General features: G+C 48.3%; 1 protein-coding gene across 1 annotated transcript in view; it reads right to left on the bottom strand.

Annotated features, from left to right (window-relative positions):
• The window catches only part of MYOCD (myocardin), an 83,519-nt gene extending 73,969 nt beyond the window's left edge, over positions 1-9,550 (bottom strand). The window contains exon 1 of the mRNA XM_023743860.1: positions 9,314-9,550. Coding sequence (XP_023599628.1) covers positions 9,314-9,368 — 55 coding nt within the window. The 5' untranslated portion in view covers positions 9,369-9,550. The remainder of the gene's footprint in view (positions 1-9,313) is intronic.
• Between the last annotated feature and the right edge of the window lie 10,074 nt (positions 9,551-19,624).

The following is a 19,624-nucleotide window of genomic DNA, read 5'->3' as shown; positions in this document are numbered from 1 at the left end:
AGAAACACTATTATCATAATGGATCATAAAGACTCACATTAATTTTCCCCACACTTGGATGCTTACTCTAAACAATGAGCATCCGATAAAAACAATCCAGGGGAAGAAAAAGGTCATGTGCAAAAACATTTTCATGTTAGTGTTACTTATAACATAAAAATTATAATGGGCTAAATTTTCCAATACAAGTGGGCTGTATACAGGTTTAGTAATTTATTATACACACACTTGGTGAACTTTAATACAGTTTTTGAAACAAGAATTATCCTGCTATGTAGCAGCTGGAAAAACTGCTTAGGATTTTATACTGACTGATAAAAAGGCTGATTGTAAATTTATGCATACACTAGGAGATAACTTTGTAAAAATCTTTATGCATCTGGACAGATATCTCTACAAAATAGCAGAGATATTTAAAGCATTGAGGAGATTATTATTGCTCTAGTGAAGTTGAGTAGCATTTTCTGGATTTGTTCTGTGTTGGAGCTTTATACTGCCCTGTCTGCAGCTTGAGTACCAAAAATTCCAGGAGGAACTTGACTTCAGGTTGAGAAACCAGCTGGACCAGTGGCAAGGAGAACAAAGTTGAATGACTTCCTGAAAGGAGAGTGTTTCTGGAAACAGGAAAGTCAGAACAGCTTATGGGGTATTTTCCAGTCATTTTGCCCTGGGGCTACTTGACTATATTGTCAGAGAAAAAAACCTGATGATATTTTTGTACCACGTAAGAGGCTGAGCGGAAGGAGACCCGAGGAGGGGAGCTGGCTTACATAGTAGTTCAAATTGGGGTGCCAGACAAGAGGTGCTAAGCAAGACATACTAAGTATTTGAGAGGTTGTGTATTCACTCACATTGCCACACATACCAAGTGATGCCTAAGTGCCATACACGAGGGAACCCAATAAATACATTTTACAGTTTTACAGCGGCTTCATTCACTGTTTCTATTGCTAGAATCTATTGTTTTCCTAATGATCTAAGCAGCCTGACTGCAGCCAACATCAACTGGAGTGACTGAGATGATGAGAGAAGCACTCCAATGGTGTCTGTAAGGAATGGGAGAACTTATCTCCCCTCAACCCACAGGAGAAAAGAAGTTTGTTTTCTTAGTGGTTTGGAGGGCACCTTGCTGGGCCCTGAGACAATAAAAGTCAGGAATGACCCGTATTTATTCTCAATTTTAGAGAATAAACAATACATTTTATTTTAAGAGAATTTGGATACCCTGGTACTTTATCTAAGAATAATGATCGAAGTCTGGTTAAGGAATGCTGACTTACTAGCTATTCTGGATGACCTCAAAATAGAAATTAGTGCAAATTACCGACTTAAAAAAACAAGCAATCACGACCAGCTTAATAAAGCTGAAAATGGAAGCACTAAAATTCTAAGGCTGCAAAACTATTACTTGTCTAATGGTTTTTGTGGTTTTTGAAATTCTATTTATGTCCATCCAAACCTTTTAACTCCTCCGTGCTTCTCTCTTGCACAATTCACAAGCCACTGGTGAAATAATCCCTTTCCCCAAAGGGAACGGGACTCCTTTCCGTAAAAGAAACCCCCCAGTTATTTCATGAAGGTCTTCCCCGCAGTGGCACAGACTACGTTGTCAGTATGGCAACACAGCAGAGTTGGCCTCCCCAAGGTCTCGGAGTCAGAGTGGGTGTGCTGAGGTCTCACGGTTGGTCTGTCTACGGGAGGTGAGGGATGAGACTGAGGAGGCAGGTGCCTGTCCAATACACTTGCGGGCTCCACCCCCCTGAGCTGGACAGAGATGCACGGTAAAGGGCTGGTCACCATCTGCTGGGGGACAGGGAGCTCTTGCCGAGAGGGTGGGAAGAAGGGAGATGAATGTGCACTTGAGGCCCCCGCAGCTCCCTCCCCCTCCGGCTTGGCTTTCTCAAGTATGGAAAACTCTAGCCCTGGGCTCAAGTACTTCTGCTTCTGCCATGCACTTCTGTTATTCCCAGTGTAACCCCATCAGGCTGGAATCCATTCCGTTTGCTTTATCCAACTTGACAAAAGCTGCTGCAGTGCCTGTGTGTCATGCACTGCAGCAGATAAAAGGCGAGCGCCACACTTTCTGGTCTTAAGACACTTTTGCAATGTACCCCGGGTACACAACATTCGATTAATCAGAATTCCTGGTCCACCCTGCACTGTCGCAGTATTGTCACTGGCCCATAGTGAACATCGTGTCATTGATTTGCCTAAGACTAAGCATGCAGGGAGCCACTGCCTGGCCACAAGTGCCACCAAGAACCCTCTTCTTGCCTGGGGCACACCCGTCTCTCATCTGCCCCTCCCACTCTACTGGTAACTACTCTTCTGGATTTTGCATTTATATTCACTCATCCCTTTTTTTGTTATAGTTTTAATGCCTAAACATGTATAGAAGTGTTATGTTGTTTATTTTTATTGTTTATGAATATTCTATGGGCACAGAATAAAATGTATTAATTCAACACATATTAAATGGTGCCTTCTCTCTGCCAATCACTGTCTGGGTGCTGGGAAATAAAGTAAAAACTAACAAACAAAGCAAAATTCCCACCCTCAGGGACAAATAACAAACAAATAACCAAGTAAAATGTCTAGTGTGCCCAGTAATGACAAGAGCTACGGGTAAAAACAAGACAGGGAAACTTGGGGGGAGGTCGGGGCTCGGGCAGAGTAATGAAGGTGGTGGGGGAAGGCCACCTGGTATAGCAGTAAATCCAACCCTGTTGGACCTGAGGCGACAGTAGTGACCTCAAGCAGGTGGCCTGAGTCAGACCCTGAAGGCTCCTTTGGCTTTTAAAAAAGATTTTAAATCTCAGACCTAAAATGCACTGATCTTTTAAGGTCCAGCTCGCTGTGTTCCAGTGTGGGCCTCTGAAGGCAGTTAGTAGGAAACATGCTCAGGGTCCTAGAGTCAGCTCTGATATTCCAGGTGAGGACAAGAGACGTGTCTTTTCTGCTCCCCAGTTGTACCCTCAGCTCCAAGCACAGTCTCCACTACAAGGGAACCATGAGAGAAATGTGTTGAATGAATGAATGAATGAATGAATGACTACATCACTCTCATACAGCATTTTCAGGTTGCCTGTGAGCTCCTTGGGGACAGGGACTAGGCTCCTCTGATGGATATCTGTGGGGCGGGGTATTGGTCCTGACGCCAATAAATACCGTGGAGGAGTGAGGGGTGAGCTAGTTATAAACAAGCAACCAGGAAGGAAAACCATCGAGTCCTCACCTGGGTGAGGGGGAGAGCTTGCCAGCAGCATTCATCTAGAGATTAACCTCTTTGAATAAATCACTGTTGGGAATGGAGGGCTTCTTTGCTTGGAGCAGAATTTCCCACAATGAGTTTGTCCAGCCAAACTTGCCTGAGGAGCTGCCATGGGAGTAAAATACAGCACACTGGGCAATCACTGCCTTTTGGAAGTTCATAGTACATATTAGATCTATTAAGGCTTTGAAGAAATTCTGAAGTTAAAAAATACAATTTAATATTGCGTATAGTCTGCCTCTCTCTTTTAAAACCTTTCCTGCTAAACAACTGTTGACGTGGTGGAATTAGTCTACGGATGGCCCTGGAGAAACACTGGGACTATGGCTAATCACAGTGTGAGAAAAGCTCTGCAGGACAGAGCCGTGTGGAGGTGTGGAAGTCGGGAATGCCATGTTGGAAGTTGCTGTCATAGGTAGAATAATGCCCCCACCCCCGACCCCCAACACACACTGCAAAGATACCCATGTCTTAATCCCTGGGACCCATGAATATGTCACCTTCTGTGGTCCTATGGGTTGCATTGTGCCCCCCCCCCCCGGCCCCTCCATTCCTGCTGAAGCCCTAACCCCACTCTATTTGGAGATGGGCCTCTGGGACGTGATTAGTTTATATGAGGTCCTGGGGGGGGGGCTGTGATGGGATTAGTCTCCTTATGAGAAGAGAGTATTCCCCTCTCTGGCTCTCTCTCTATGCCATGTGAGGACACAGCAAAAAGGAGGCCTGCAAGCAGGCAGAGGGCTTTCACCAGAAGTGAGCCTGCTGCCACCCAGGTCTTGGACTTCCAGCCTCCAGAACTTCAAGGAAACACACTTCTGTTGTTTTGCCACCGGGCCGTGGGATTTTGTTAGAGCAGCCGGTGCTGACGAAGACCCGTGGCTAGGGGATCAGTGCTGCAGATGGGTTTCGGGTCGCTGATCAGCTGACCTTAAAACAGGAGATGGCCCTCAAATGAGCCCAGTGGAATCAGAGCAGAAGAGTCAAGTCAGAGAGACATTTAGAAGACGAGGAAGGGGCCACGAGCCAAAGGACACGGCAGCCTCCACAGTCTAGAAAGACCAGGAAGCAGACTCTCCTTTAGAGACCTGAAGGAATGCAGCCCTGCCCACACCTGGGCCAGCGAGGCCCTTTCAGACTCGACCTCCATAACTGTGACGTAACACAGCTGTGCTGCTCCAAACCACCAAGTTTGTAGTAATTTACTACAGAACAAATAGGAAACCAATGCAATTGCTGAGAAGGGGATTAGTGGTTGTCAGCAGAGGGGGAGTTCAGCTATGAACATATTGTGCGGAAGCCCATGGTGACAATTTGCTCTTAGTTTCCTCCTATTCTGATTACATCAGTAGACATTCCTGAAAAATTTTGATGGAACAAGTTTTCCCAAACTTTAGAAATATTCTACTGCTCATTTCAATAGCAAAATGGAATTGGGGCTGTGTTAAGGTATTTGTGCTTCAGTAGGCTTCACCCCCAAAATCTGTCAATGAAAGTTTGAAAAGAAGACTGAAACTGTGAGACAATTGAAGTGATTTTCTTGAATACCACTGTGTTACTTATGAAAATGGTAGGTGTAAATTATTCATTCATTCATTTAAGAAATTTATGTCAATTTCCCTGAGAATACAATAGCAGAAACCTCACCGTAATATGTTTGTAAAGCTTACACTCTACAAAACTTTACAAAAATCCTTAGGGCCATTCACTTGGAAAAATGCCAAACATTAGTGGAAGCAACTCCAGGGATGAACAGCCCAAATCCTCTATTTTGTAGATGACAAAAATGAGGCCTAAAGAGGTTAATTAAATGAGGTAAAGAGAAAAATGTATCCCCCATATCTATACCTATATCTTTACATAGTTAGTTTTATAGCCTCAGACAAATAATTAACCTAGAAGAGTGCCTTTTCCATAATACGGCACTAGGTTAAAATATTTGTCCCGGGTCATACAATGAATTCACGATGCAGGTAGGGCCAGAGCCTGAACTTCTCTTGAGATCATGGTGGAAATTTCTTCAATAGCATCCATAGGGTCAGAACCTCGGGGCCAGCCTCTTAGTGCAGCGTCCTCAGTTTAACAGAAAACATTCCGTCTCAGAGATGTTAAGGATGCAGCTTAAAGCAGAAATAAGCAGTCCTTCCAGGTGACCTGGAGGGTAGAGGACAGAGAAACACAGAGAGGATGGCCTGTGGGGTCCTGAGATGTCCCTTGCTTTCCCTGGAAGGACAAACAGCAACGGAGGACTCTGCAGGCCGGTCAGGCCGGTGAAGCATGTGGAGCTGGTGCGCTCCACTGCGCAGCACTGAGCTCAGGCCACTCTGCTTCCCCAGCGCCTGCTCTGCATGTTCCTTGGCTTCTTTCAGCTGCGGCCCCAAGTCCTGGAGCCCCTGCACCTGAGCAGCCTGTCTGCTGGTTTCCCCTCCTCCCCCCCCCTCCTCCTCCCAGAAAGCCAAAGGGAAGTTCTCACGTTCCTCCCTAATCCACGTGCTGCTGCACCTCAGGACCCAGAGCTCAAGCTCATGGCACCAGCTCCTCATTCCGAGTCTCAGTCTGCTTTTGTGCCGAAAATGCAAGGTTTGCCATTTGGAGGGTCTTTTGGCACCGGAATCTCAAGAGCTTGATAGGATATTGGACGGGGCAGCAGAGAGTGTTGGTGAAACACGGCTCAGATTGTAGGTAGGGTTCCCAGAGAACATACAAAGTGCCTCATTCAATTTGGACTTCAGATAAAAGCATGCCCTCAATATCACAGTGCACTAAAATAATCGTTGTCTAACTGAAATTCAAATGTAACTGGGCCCCTGTATTTTTATTTGCTAAATTTGACAACCTCAAGTTTGTGGGGGATAGAGGCACGCTCATGCAGGCACCCGAGTCTGCCTTTGTGTGAGCTGTTTGAATGGGAGAAGGAAAAAAAGAGAAAGAAATGAATGCGAAACAATAGTTCTTTAGAAGCAAAATATGGCCCTCTCCCTCTCCTTTTGATCTCTGTGCATGGTGTGTGTGTGTGTGTGTGTGTGTGTGTGTGTGTACATACATACATATAAGTCCTTGTGTTTTGTTGACACGAGGACCATGGCATTGAGGAAAATTGTTGACAGTGATACCGATTACAGTATCTTGATTGACAAAACAAGAGTGAGACTATAAACAGTAAAAATGTAGTTAGTTTAAAACTAACGCTGTTTATTGCAGGCCTGCTTACCATAAGTACCCAGTGCCACAGAGCCCAATCACAATTTTGCTTCTCCCGATCTTTCTGTGTTTTCAGAGAACCATAAAATGTTACTAAGGCATCTGAGAAATCATCTAGTCCAACCTTGACATTTACAGACTAAATAACCAAGACTCAGAGAGAAGTGACCAATATAGAATCCGGCAGCTGAACAACATTAATAATAGAACAATATTTTTTGAAGGTTTACTAAGCAACAGGCATTTTCCTTAGTGGTTTACTTATATAATCACATTTAATCATCACAACAACCCTATCGTTCTCATTATTCAAATGAGGCAAACCGAGGCAGAGGGAATCCTGTAGTTTATCTAAGGTTCAAGGCTAGGTCGCTAGTAAGTAAAGGCGCCCGCTAAAAATCCCAGCTAGTTTGGTTCTGGGCCCACACACTCAACCGCGAGACTGTGTGCCTCTCAGATAAGATGAGTTTATATCATTAAGCATGTTCATACATGGAGACTCTCACAGCTGCCTACTCCGGTGGCATGATTTTGTCCTGAATAACAAGGTCACTCGAATATCGAATATCGCTTCCAGGAAGCCGGCTGGATGCTGTTGCCACACGTGTCAACTTCAGAGTCAAAGTGGTTACCTGCTCACTTAAAACAAGCCCTAGAATACGGGGAGCCTTCTACGATCAGAGAGCAGATTAGTTTCATTTATTTTTTTGAACTAATTTTAATGAAATACGTAACATCAGGGTCTACTATCAAAGCAAACATTAGCAGTCTGAATTTTATGAGTTTACATTTTGAGTAGCTCATGAACGAAAAGAAGAGAAAAAGAAAAGAGAGGGAGAAGGAGAGAAATCAAAACAGAGAAGAAGCCTTCCTAATCCGTTGTTAGCCACAAAGTAAACCAAGTTCTCTCAGGCAGAGGCAGGCCCTTTTGTAAGCGTGCTGCCAGCCGGGCTTCTGCGGGGGTGCAGCTACAGTCATCATTATGTCCAGAGAGAATAGTCACCGTCCTCAACATGACATTTACTTAGTTTTACGTTCTGCCCGTTTTTCTCCTCCGTCTTGCAGATTATCAACCCCTTGCATCTCAGATGTTCAACCCACTCCGTCCGCGTCCAGACCCCAGCGACCCTGTTTATCACAGTAAGCATGCCCGTGTCTGCTTTGACACCATGTTTCCCAAAGCTACCCTGCCTGGGACTCAAAAGCCTGTGCAAGCTTTAAGGAAAAACGAGGCCACAATTGGAGTTCTCAGGCGCTCCAGGGGGTACCTGGGAGACACCAGGCCTCCACCGAGGCAGGCATTAGGAGCGGTGCAAACATCGCCTTCCCTCTGGTCTGCACTTTAGGAAGGAAACATCGCCTTCCCTCTGGTCTGCACTTTAGGAAGGAAGGGTTAGTCTGAGGAATCTGCTTTTGCTATTCTCTCCAGAACCTCACCAAACCCTTGAGACCCCTCCCCTGCCCCCCACAGGAACTGGCAAGGGTGCATTTGAAACGAATGTAACTTTTTGCAAAACAAATCTGCATCCTCTTTTCTTCAGAAAGGTGGCAGTGTTGCCTTGCGGTTTTGACCAAATTACAAAGCAGTGCCAATGTCTCTAGCGGATTAACACATCAACCACCTCACCTCTCCATGAGAAGGAAGGAAAGAAAGGATGTAACCACCGCTGAACCCCATGGCTGGCAGATGAGTTTATATCATTAAGCCTGGCACTGAGCATTTTGGTTGGCCAAGCTCCTGAGTTTTCATCTCATTTCAACAGCACAGAAACTAAGAAAATATCCAGTGGACCCCACAGATGCCTACAAGCCAGGAATCTCCAAGGAAGCCACAAAACCCCCTGCTTTTCCAGCATCCACTCTTCTCCTTGCTCACATATCCATCCCAAGTGATACACCGAATGGTCCTATTTAGAGGGCTAAGGAAAACTTAGCGAACCAGGCCAGCATCCTTCCGACACCTGCTCCACGGAATGTTCACATCGGCGTCCTCATACAATAATTCATCTTCTAAGTAAAAGTTCTGCCATTTGTTGAGTGGCTTATTACTGATTTACAAAACCAATATTTTACACAGAGTTATGGAGAAGAATTTAGGAAGGCAAGTGTCTGTGCCTGGTTCCACACTCATACCTTCCCTGGGCGCCTGGACCAACCCTTGTGAGCAGCGCTTAGAGTTCCCACCTCTCCCACTCACCTTGACTCAGCGTCCTGTGAGAAGTTTCTCCATGCGCCACTAACACAGATATTTGGGGGGAAAAAACTCTCCATTTATAAATATCGGATGGTTTGGGAAAAAATATTTGTGGCACTGGACTTTTTTTTCCCCTCTACAGTGATGTCATTTGAAATACTTGTTGTGCTCCAAATTGGCTATTTTTACTTCCCCCCAGTGACTTTTTTGGGAAATACATTTGTTTGGATTAGCTACGTTTTCAGTGATCCCTGTAATCTGATACACAGCATCAGGTTCATCTTCTCAGCAATGAGAACTCATGTTATGCAGCCACAAACTCGAGATGCCTCATTTGATCATTTTCAAACTTGTTCCTTTTGGATATCCTGCCAAAGTTTCTATTCACAGATACAGAGAAAAATAAATAAAAGGAAAAGACTGGCCTTTTCACAAACAAAAACCTCACTCAGCAACTCCAAGTACTTAAAACGGAAGACATTAAAGGCCCCCAAGGTCGAGTAACATTTTCACTTCCCAGTGTGCTTTTAGGGGACCAGGTTGAAGCAGCCGCGCGCGCGGGCTCTGAGACATGTACTGGAAAGCCCTGTAGAGCTGAGAAGTGCAGGAGAGGAAAGTTTAGGAAGGAACGCTGGATGCCTCAGCCCTACCTGATCTGAACTTGCTCCTAATCAGCAAAGAGTGCTCAGCCCCCAGGAGGGTCATGTTGAGTCTCAGCGCGCCGCTGGTCCCGTGGCCAGACGCCCCCTGTTTTCCACCAGGAACCGGCTCCCGGGAGCCCAGCTGCGCGCAGCTAGCAACCCAGAATTCATCCAGCTCTCCGGGAGCTCCCCTGGGTCGGAGGACAGTGGCCGCCAGGGACCGAAACCAGTGTCCCCAGAGCACTGGTGGCTCCCCCTCGCTGTGCGGGCTGTTAACTCCTAGGCGGCGGGACCCTCCTCCTCCTGCGTCTGGCCGGGAGCGGCGGCATCCCAGGCGTTCTCGGCTGATGTCATAGGCCGCCGGCGATCGAGGAGTATCACACCACGCCTTTATGAAGGTCCCACGTTTGCTATCTGATACTTTTTTACTACTGACAGGAGCTCGGCCAATCAGGAGCGGCGAGCGGGGACGAGGGACTAGGAGCAGCCAGAGGCGTCCCGGGAGCCGCTCTTAACTCTTTGCAGCGGGCCGAGCGGACGGAGGCGCGGCCCGGGTCCCACCCCGGCGAGGCGCAGAGGGAAGGGGCCGGGAGGACAGGAGGGAGGGCTCAGGGCTCCTGGGCTCACGGACGGCCACGGAGAGGGCCTGGGCCGGGGTTGTGGGGGGGGGGGGAGCCGCGGGGGCTCTCCGGCCGCCGGGCTTTGGGGCTGCGCCTGGGAGGCGGGCGCGGCGGGAACCAGCCGGGAGGGACGCGCGCCTGCGGGACTCGCTGCGCCCTGCGCTTCTCACATAAGCCGGGCCACTGGCAGAGAAGCAGGGCTCCCGACAGACTGAAGTCCCCACATTCTCTCCCCTTTGAGGGTCACAGGCACAGGCTTTACACATCTCGCAGCTCGAGGGTCAGACTTGGATGCACGTCCACGGAGAAAATGAAAAGCCTTTCGTTTTTCGGGGACCTGCGCTTTCTGGACAAACCTGACACCATCATCGGCTCACTCCTCGGGACACGGTGCTCGCCATCGGGGAGACGCACCAGTTGAACGCCCTTCTGTGCTCTCGGAGGGTGAGGTCCGAGGAAGGAAGGTACCTGGCGCAGGGGAGCGTCAGAGCTGGGGTTGGGAGCATGGAAAAGCTCAAGGGCGCTCCTAGGAGTGAGTCCCTCCTCAGGGCACAATCCGTTCCACACCAAAGACCCCCAGGTGTTCCAGGCTCATCAACAAATGACACACAGACCCTGCTCCCAAGAAGCGGCACAGAAAAATAAAACAAAAACAAAAACAAACAAAACACACTAAAACACACCCCAAACCCCGCAGACTACCTAAGTACATAAAGTTGGGTTGAATTTATTTGCAACCGTAGTGCACGCGGGGCCTCCAGGTTACACTGCGCCTGCCTAAGTCTCAGGAGACCCCAGGACCCTAACAGATCAGCTGGTGACAGATGGGGACCTGATGCCACGCCAACTCCTGGTACAGCGTTTACTGCCCGGAGTTTGGGCCTCTGCCCGAATTCCCTGACTCTGGAGTGCACGCGTTGGCTCTGACCAGCCTTCTGTATCAACAAGGTCTCTGGGAGAGAGAGACACCAGCCCCTGATAGTCGGAAGGCAGGGGAGGCAGACAAGCCCACCCATGTCCCTTGGGAGTGCGCCTGGCCCTGCAGCCCGTGCAGAGGCAACAGCCCCATACGGAGTGCACTGCTCTCAGTCCTGCCCTCACAGGCCTGGTGGCTCCAAACAGTGCGGGTTTGTTATTCTGCGGTTTGGAGGTTAGAAGTCGGACCTGGGTCCCAGCAGGCTGGAATCCAGGTGTTTGCAGAGCTGGGTCCCTCGGGAGGACCTAGGACAGTGGTTCTCAACTTTCTGGCCCTTTAAATACAGTTCCTCATGTTGTGATCCAACCATAAAATTATTTTCGTGGCTACTTCATAACTGTAATGTTGCTACTGTTATGAATCGTAATGTAAATATCTGATATGCAGGATGGTCTTAGGCGACCCCTGTGAAAGGGTCGTTCGACCGCCAAAGGGGTCGTGACCCACAGGTTGAGAACCGCTGACCTAGGAGAAAGTCATTTTCTCGCCTTCCAGCTTCTAGAGTCCGTCTGTGTCTTCTGTTCGATGCTCAACCAGCTGAGCCACACCAGCCAGGGCCCTTCCTCCACCTGCAAAGCCAGCAGCGGTGGGTCAAGTTCTCACCCTGCGCTATGGCTCCGACCTCTCTCTTTCCTCCCCCTGCGCTTTGAAGGCCCCTGTGTGTGACCCCAGTGCAGGGTCAGCTGATTATCAACCTTAACCCCTCCCATCTGTCACCTTATTCCCCTTTGCCACACACTTGAGCATCCTCACCGATTCCCGGGGTTAGGATGTAAACATGGGAAGTGGGGGCTTTGTTCTGCCTGCACACAGCATGGGACCCCTCTTGCTACCAGCATTCTGTCCTCAGTGGAGCCCCAGTTGCCTGGTCTTCCGTGAAAACAGGTCAAGTGGAGGGAGGTTTGGTGACAGGGAGGCACAGGAGCCTGAAGGAACCCTGCCAGCTAGGAGAGGGCCACGGCGGGGTGGGGGAGGGTACTCTGGGCGGGAGAGATGCCGGGATAAGGAACATTGCTAAATTATCTGAGTAGAGAGAAAAAAGCCTATTTTGAGCAACTTTAAAAACAAAAGAAAGCCAAGCAGATTTTTATCCTGAGGATTGTGGGGCCGAGAAGAAGGCAACTTGGCAGAGACCTGTTTTTTTTTTTAGTGAAAGTTGTGATAAAAACAGCTGAAGCCAGCATTGAACATAAGGGTCTGCATGACCTGGCTGAGTCGGACAGGAGTAAATTGTTTTTCCTCTGCAGGCCTGTGTGTGTGGGGGGGGGGGGGAAGGGGGCATAGTTTCTTTTCTGAGTGCGTTTGGGAAATGCTGGTAACTATAGCCCTCCTCAGTTTTCCCATCATGCTGTGGAGCTGCCCTCTGGGACTCATACCCCCGATGGCGGGGAATATCTATGTATATAAATATGCTCCTATAGGAGCTCATCCTTCTCTCTCTTTCTATGAAAGTATGTTTTTGTGGGAAAAACTTTCGTGGAACTGGACGAGGATGCTCCCCAGGGGGCAGCTTGCCTGCTGTGCTGTGGGAGCAGGGCAGACGCAGCAGCGTGCATCAGGCTCTGGCCTGCACTTTGATCACCTGGGCCGTCACCTCAGCAGCTCTTCCCTGCCTTGCTGCCCTCTGACCTCCTCTCTGAGGCCTAGAGGGAGCCGGGCGCGATGCAGAGGAGACACGGGAGCTCCTAGCATCAGGAAGAACATCATTCGAATCTGAGCTGCCCTGTGACCTGGAGTGGGTTTAAAGTCCTGCAGACACGCCGCACCTTCATGTAGAGTGGGCTTAGAACTGCTTTCAGAAGCGTGGGGAAGTGTCAATGAAGTAATACATGCGGAGTGCCCAGAGCAACTCTTCGTGGCGTGTTTAAACTGCTCTCTATGCCTTCTTTTCACCTCCAGCTATTCCTGCTGGCTCCAAGCAATGCTGACACCTTCTCTTTTGCTATGACTTTCCTTCCCTTTGCCATCAGTTATCTGTGGCTGCCTAAGAAACTGCCAGCTTAGAGCAGCACACACAGCCATCATCTGGCCGTTTCCATGGGTCAGGATTCTGGGCCTGACTTAGGCCCTTTGCTCAGATCTCACAGGCTGCAGTCCAGGTGAGGGCTGGGGCAGTGGTCCCGTCAGGGGCTAGCGTCCTCTTCCAAGCTCAGTTGTTGGCAGAATTCAGTTGCTTGCAGCTGCAGGAGCCATCATGGCACGCTTCTCCAAGGCCGGCAGGTGGATCTCTCCCAGGGAAGTTTCTGTTGGGGGCAAGTTGCTCAGCCAGGGACTGGACCCCTCTGGGTGCAGGAAATGGGAAGAACACATGGGTGGCAGCCGGTAGGTGGGACATGCTTTATTACGAACAAAGCAGCCCCAAACTGGCTGGTCAGTGGCACCTTATCTACCCGCTCAAACAAAGGTGCCAATGAGTGACCCTCATGCTACATTAACATGAGCAGGTTCCATAAGGGTGTGATTGTGCAGTTTCCATCATGCTACTGCTGAGTCATTGCCCTCGTGCATGCGGAGGGCAAAGGGGCCTTTCACACAGTCATACTGCCGCGTCCTTGCCTGCACGTGTGCATATGGTGAGTAGGCCTTGAGCCTCTGGCATACTCAGGGCCCCCAGAGTCTCTCTTAAAGGACTCATCCCATTAGTCAGAGCCACCAGGATTAGCTCCCTTTTGATTAACTCAAAGTTATACTAATTAGAAACTCTAAGGATACCTGCAAAACCTCTTCAATGCAACCTAATCATGACAGTGTTTGTCACATTCACCAGCCTCTCCCGGCTGAGGGATTAACAAGGGTGTAGCTCATTGGGTTACTTTAGAATGCCGCCTTCCCCAGCTGTGATCCTCGGCCTCCCACCGCCTGGGAGTGATGTCTACAGGTGAGCCTGTAGCACAATTCAGGTGGTCAGCTTGAACTCTGACCCCTATGGACTTCCCTATGGGTCCGCATGAGGTCAGCTGCTAGGTCGGAGAGCAGGGGTGGTGAGCAGAGGGACAGGCAGCAACCTCAGGTACTTCGGCTCTCTTCTTAGCACAAGCCCCTCATGTCCCCCACGGTCATCCCTGTCTTCTTGGTCTCACCCTTTTCTTGTCCTAAGTTCCTGTTCCTGTCACCGGCTCTTATCTGTTTTCTCTTTTTCCTTTCACATGTTCAGGGGAGCGATTGTTCTCCTTTCATTCATTCATTGGAGATGTACTGAGGGATCTTTGCAAGTCACATTGGCAAGTGCCCTGGTGGACATGCAGGTTTGCAAACTCATAAGATAGGACCATGGTTAAGAGAAAATGTGGGGAGACGTGTATGCAGCAAACTCAACAGACAGCACATAGCTTGTCCAAATGGGCCGCCATGACCCAGCTCTAGCTGACTAGAGCCATTTGGGAGGGACAACACTTGTTGCCATTCCCTCCAGTTGTTCAAATGAACTGGAAATCCAGGTTATAGTGCTCAATGGATGGATTTTTTAAAAATATGAGCAACTATCCATAATTTTAAAGTAAGTTTTAAAATTGTGTGAGTCAACCAGGGGCAGATCTCGGTTGTGGGACCTGAGTCTTATACAGTTTGGAGGCCTTTTAAAAAACAAGTGCAAAGTTAGAAATGTGATGGCAGTGTAAGTGTTCCTATTGCCTCGGATTGAGAAATGGAACTACAGCGAACGGGAGCACAGACAATTCATTTCCTGTCTCATAAGATCCTTCAGTCAACTGACCAGAGATGCTGACGCAGGAATGTTCTCAATCGCACTCTGGTTTCCTTGGTCCACCTGGAACTCACTGGAACTCCCAGCACCCACAGTGAGCTAGTGGGGGGCCCTGAAGCTTAAGCGTCCTTAACTTCACGGTATGAAATCCGTCTCTGGGCTGAGGAAACGTGTGCGAGCTGAGGGAGACTCATGGCCCTCTTCTGCGGCCTCGGCTATGAAATCTGTGCTCTGATCTCCACGAAACTTCATCTAGACGCCGGAAGGGAGGGTGAAGTGTGCACTCCCAGGTTACCTGTTGAAGGAACACCTCTTTAAGGAATGCGGCCTCAGCCTATCAATTTGTTTCCATTCCAGAAGTTTTTGTTAACTGCAGATATATTCTGGCCCTGGGGGGTTTACAGAGATAAAGAAGATCCAATCCTGGACCTGGAGAGACCAAGAATATAGTGACAGAGCATCCACAAACCCCCAGCAGACCAGAAATCCAGTGTGATTATTACTCTAGTTCAGGGGTGGGCAAACTTTTTGACTCGAGGGCCACAATGGGTTCTGAAACTGGACCGGAGGGCCGGAACAAAAGCATGGATGGAGTGTTTGTGTGAACTAATATAAATTCAAAGTAAACATCATTACATAAAAGGGTACGGTCTTTTTTTTTTTAAGTTTTATTCATTTCAAACGGGCCGGATCCGGCCCGCGGGCCGTAGTTTGCCCACAGCTGCTCTAGCTAGTCAATGAATCCCACAGGGAAGTCATGTGAGCAGGCCAAATACAACCTGTTTTTTGTTTCATTTTTTAATGGTAGTGAATATAAAAGGGCTTTTGCCTAGTTTAAACAAAGACTTAGGTTAAACATGTATGAAGAAAGCGATTTCAGTTGAAAGTACCTGCCACAGCTCCTCTTCCCTGCCTCCCAGCAGTGCCTCTGGCCCTCTTTTCCTCTCTCTGCACTTCTGTGTGTTTGCTCCTGCTCAAGAGAAGGGAGTGCAATGGTTACTTGTGGTTTAAAGCCATCTGGTTGGGCCACACTTGCCAGAGGGCAGGATCACTGTTTAAAGTTGTGCCTCCATGTATTCCCCCCTCAGATTCCGTGTGTCCTTGCTGCCCTTACAGTGGGAAGGAGCAGGGGTCAGAAGTAGAGAATGTGCGTTCTGACAGTGTTTGAATCAATCGCACCAGCTGCCCCAGCTTCATTCCTGCCGTTCTTGGTCTAGAGCAGTGGTTCTCAACCTTGGCTGCACATTAGAATCACCTGGGAATCTTTTTAAAATCCTGATTTCTGGGCCTCATCCTCCGGAAATTCTGTTTGTTACTAATGTTGTGGCCTCATCCCATAACAAAAAAAACAACACAAACAAACAGAATTTCCGGAGGATGAGGCCATAAATCAGGATTTTAAAAAGATTCCCAGGTGATTCTAATGTGCAGCCAAGGTTGAGAACCACTGGTCTAGAGACTTCCTACTTATACTTCAAAACCCAACTCCGATTTACCTTATTCAGAAAACCTCCCCAGGCAGAGTTCATCGTACTCCCCTTGCTTTCCTACTTTCATATCTCCTAGGTACTCCTGTTATTGCATTTGTCAAGGGGCATTCTCAACGACTTTTTAACCTGAAAATCCTTTCACTAATTTACAAGCTATGTTTTCATCTATGGCAATAACTCATTATCTGTTTTTCCTTTTAATTCTATTGTGCTCATTTTTTTTTGGTATTACTCATCATAAAACAATTTGACATACTTGTGCTCAAATTATTACATATCAAATGGTGTTTCTTGTTTTTGATCTTTTCTTTAAAAATATTTTTTATTGATTTCTAGAGAGAATGGAAGGGAGAGGGAGAGAAAGAGAGAAACATCCATTTGAGAGCGTGACATCAATTGGCTGCCTCCTGCACGCCCCTACGAGGGATGGAGCCTGCAACCGGAATATAATAAAACGGGCAACCTTCCCTCGCAGGGAACCACGCCCAACCAACTGGGCCACACCAGCCAGGGCTACTTGTGATCTTTTCTTCTGCAAATAGATTACAAATTTCTGGAGGACTTTGGCTATGTCTTCCATTCTTTATATCTACGGAGGCATCTTACAGGTGCCTCTAAAGACGAATTGCAACAGGGGTGTGGGATGGTGCCTGGGGTGTAGGGACTGGTGTGTTCAGATCCATCCATTCAGGGCCTGCCACAGCATTATACACTTTCCAGAAGTGATGATGAAACTGCTTCTGGTTCATAAAGTGTGAGCCGATGTGGGAGTTTGCTTTCTCTCTAAAGTGTGTGTGTGTGTGTGTGTGTGTGTGTGTGTGTGTGTGTATGTGTGTGTGTGTGTGTGAACTGGTCACATTCTGTATCCTAACCCCTCCCTTCACTCAGCACGCCTGCCCTCTCCCCCGCTCCCCAGAAAACAGAATGGAGGCCCATAAATCCCTGACCTGCTCCAGGTGACCTTACAAATCATGCGTGCCTTGTCTCATTAACCCGGGACGCCTATTATGGCTAAGGAATGGTGAGCCGCTACCCCAGCCCAGCGGGGGCGGGCGCGGGGGAGGGCCACCCGGAATACTTAGTGGGCCCCAATTGCTCAAGAGCTCCCCAAACCCCTCTTCCCCTCCCCACCCCCCAGGGCTGAGTCAGAGAGGAGCGCGGTTAGTTGGAGAGGACACTGTCTGGGAAGTGTCTCTCGCTCTCTGAGAAGAGCATGGCGCACTCAGGGTTAGAGAGCTTAGCTAAGATGACACCTGCTATTAAAATTAGTACATTCCGAGTGAGAATGTCGGAAAAGGGAGAATTCCAAGTGCTATTAAAACCAGCATGATAACAGTAAAGAAAATTCACGGCAGGAGGCTTGTTAACCGACAATACTCTCACTGTCTCTGGAACCCAGTGTTCAGCAAAAGGTGACTTTTAAAAAATGCAGTTTAGCAAATGGCCAGGAGCCGATCAGACCCACTGAATGCTTCTGCAGCAAGATTCCTGTGTCTGAATAGGAATTGAACGGATATAACAGCTTTATAGGAACTGGCCCAGCACCTCTCAGACTTAAACCTGCGGGACATTGATGCAGGGGTTGCAACCTTTGGTATGCCCCTTCTCGTAAGATTTGTTTCATTAAGATTTGTTTTAGACCAGTATTAGGTTCACAGCAAAACTGAGAGGAAGGCACAGAGAGTTCCCATATAATCCTGCCCCACACATGCGCGGCTTCCCGCTATCAACACCCCACAGAGAGATGCGTTTACTACACCTGATGAGCCCGCACCGATACTTCACGATCCCCCAATCAGAGGTGACGCTAGGGCTCGTTCTTGGTGTCGGACAGTCTATGGGTGTGGATAAATGTACAATGACATGGCTCCATCATCAGGGTATCATACGGAAGACTTTCACTGCCCTCAAATGCTTTGTGCTCCACTACTCCTCTCTCCTCCCCCACAGATTTTCTTGTCCGACAATCACACTGTTATCATGCGTCTTTTCTCCAATGCACATGTCCTTTTAGCTTGTTAAACCCTGTGGTGCCTAGTTCCCTCGTGATCCCCATAGCAACCCTGCGAGGTATTTAAGATGCTTTTCGACAGCCCAAGTAATGACGTCGGAGCGAGGATCACTGATTCACTGGAACTTGTCCCCAGGGAGAGGCACGGCCGGGTCCATGTGACTCTTCTTCAATGACTTCTTGCAGCGTCTCCACGGACAGGTGACTCCAAGGCCTGCTCCGGTTTCCCCCTCCGGGACACACTGCCTACCACAGGTGTTCTTTTTACTCCACTGGGTGGTCAGTATTCATGTCAGGGAAAATTTAAACATCTCTACGTTGCTTCCTGGCACATGCAGTATTTTCTTACGGTACATTGCCAATTTCTGTTTTTCTTCTGGAAAATTCTTTATTACAAACTGACCTTGGTACTGACCCATGCCATAAAAAAATAAATACAACCACAGACCCAGGATTTTGTTACATTATTATTTAAAGCCAAAGAATGGTTACTGTGTGTCTAAAGCTTTCAAGACATGAAGCTGGGGTAACTTTCAGTGTATTTGAGAGGAAATTTACTAAAAACGACCAAAGGAAAATCCTAGAAGATCCAATAAAACTTACATGCCGGCAGTGGGTTGGGTTTGGAGAGAAGGTGGCTGAAACATGGAGCTGTTGGTGGTGTGATTCTTCCTCCCGTGCGCGGGGCAGCGGTAGTGCCATGGCTGGCGGAGGCAGAGGAAGGGGTGCTGGGGCCCGATGCCTGAGTGTAACCCCTTGGCCCCACCTTTACGACCTGTGTGACCCTGGGCAAGTTACTCAACCGCTCTGTTCTCGTGCCTCTGTTTCCTCTACTGTAAGGTGAGGATGTCTGTTCAAAAAGTTCTATAGAGGATTCAGTGAGTAAATAAGTCAGTGGTTCTCAACCTTCTGGCCCTTTAAATACAGTTTCTCATGTTGTGACCCAACCATAAAATTATTTTCGTTGCTACTTCATAACTGTAATGTTGCTACTGTTATGAATCGTCATGTAAATATCTGATATGCAGGATGGTCTTAGGCGACTCCTGTGAAAGGGTCATTCGACTGCCAAAGGGGTCGCGACCCACAGGCTGAGAACCGCTGAAATAAGTACATGAAAAGCACTCAGGACAGAGCCTGGTCCCTAGGAAGTTCCCATCAGAGGAGATCCATGATGATGATGATCATGGTGGTGGTGATGGCAATAATGATGATCCCTCAACCAGGCAAAGCTGAAGGGCAGAGAAGCACCTGATATATTTCAAAGTGCTCTGCAAATGCTACATAGTACAGTCTTTGGGAAAGGATTATTTTCTGTGGTGGAAACAGCCAGGGCAATTCCAAAGCAGTTTTGAAAAAGTCAGCATCCTTTAAACAGCCTCCAGTTGCGTCAGACCTGGTTGTCCTCGCGTGAAACCGGTGCCCTGAGGCCGGATGAGGTGCTGCAGGTGGGGGAACCATCGCAGGGATGCCGCAGTCAGAAACAGTGATATTTGGTTTTGAGGCAAGTAGACTTTGAA

Source organism: Myotis lucifugus, unplaced genomic scaffold (genome assembly GCF_000147115.1).
Source record: "Myotis lucifugus unplaced genomic scaffold, Myoluc2.0 scaffold_416, whole genome shotgun sequence".
NCBI lineage: Eukaryota > Metazoa > Chordata > Mammalia > Chiroptera > Vespertilionidae > Myotis > Myotis lucifugus.
This window is presented reverse-complemented; position numbering and strand designations above follow the sequence as displayed.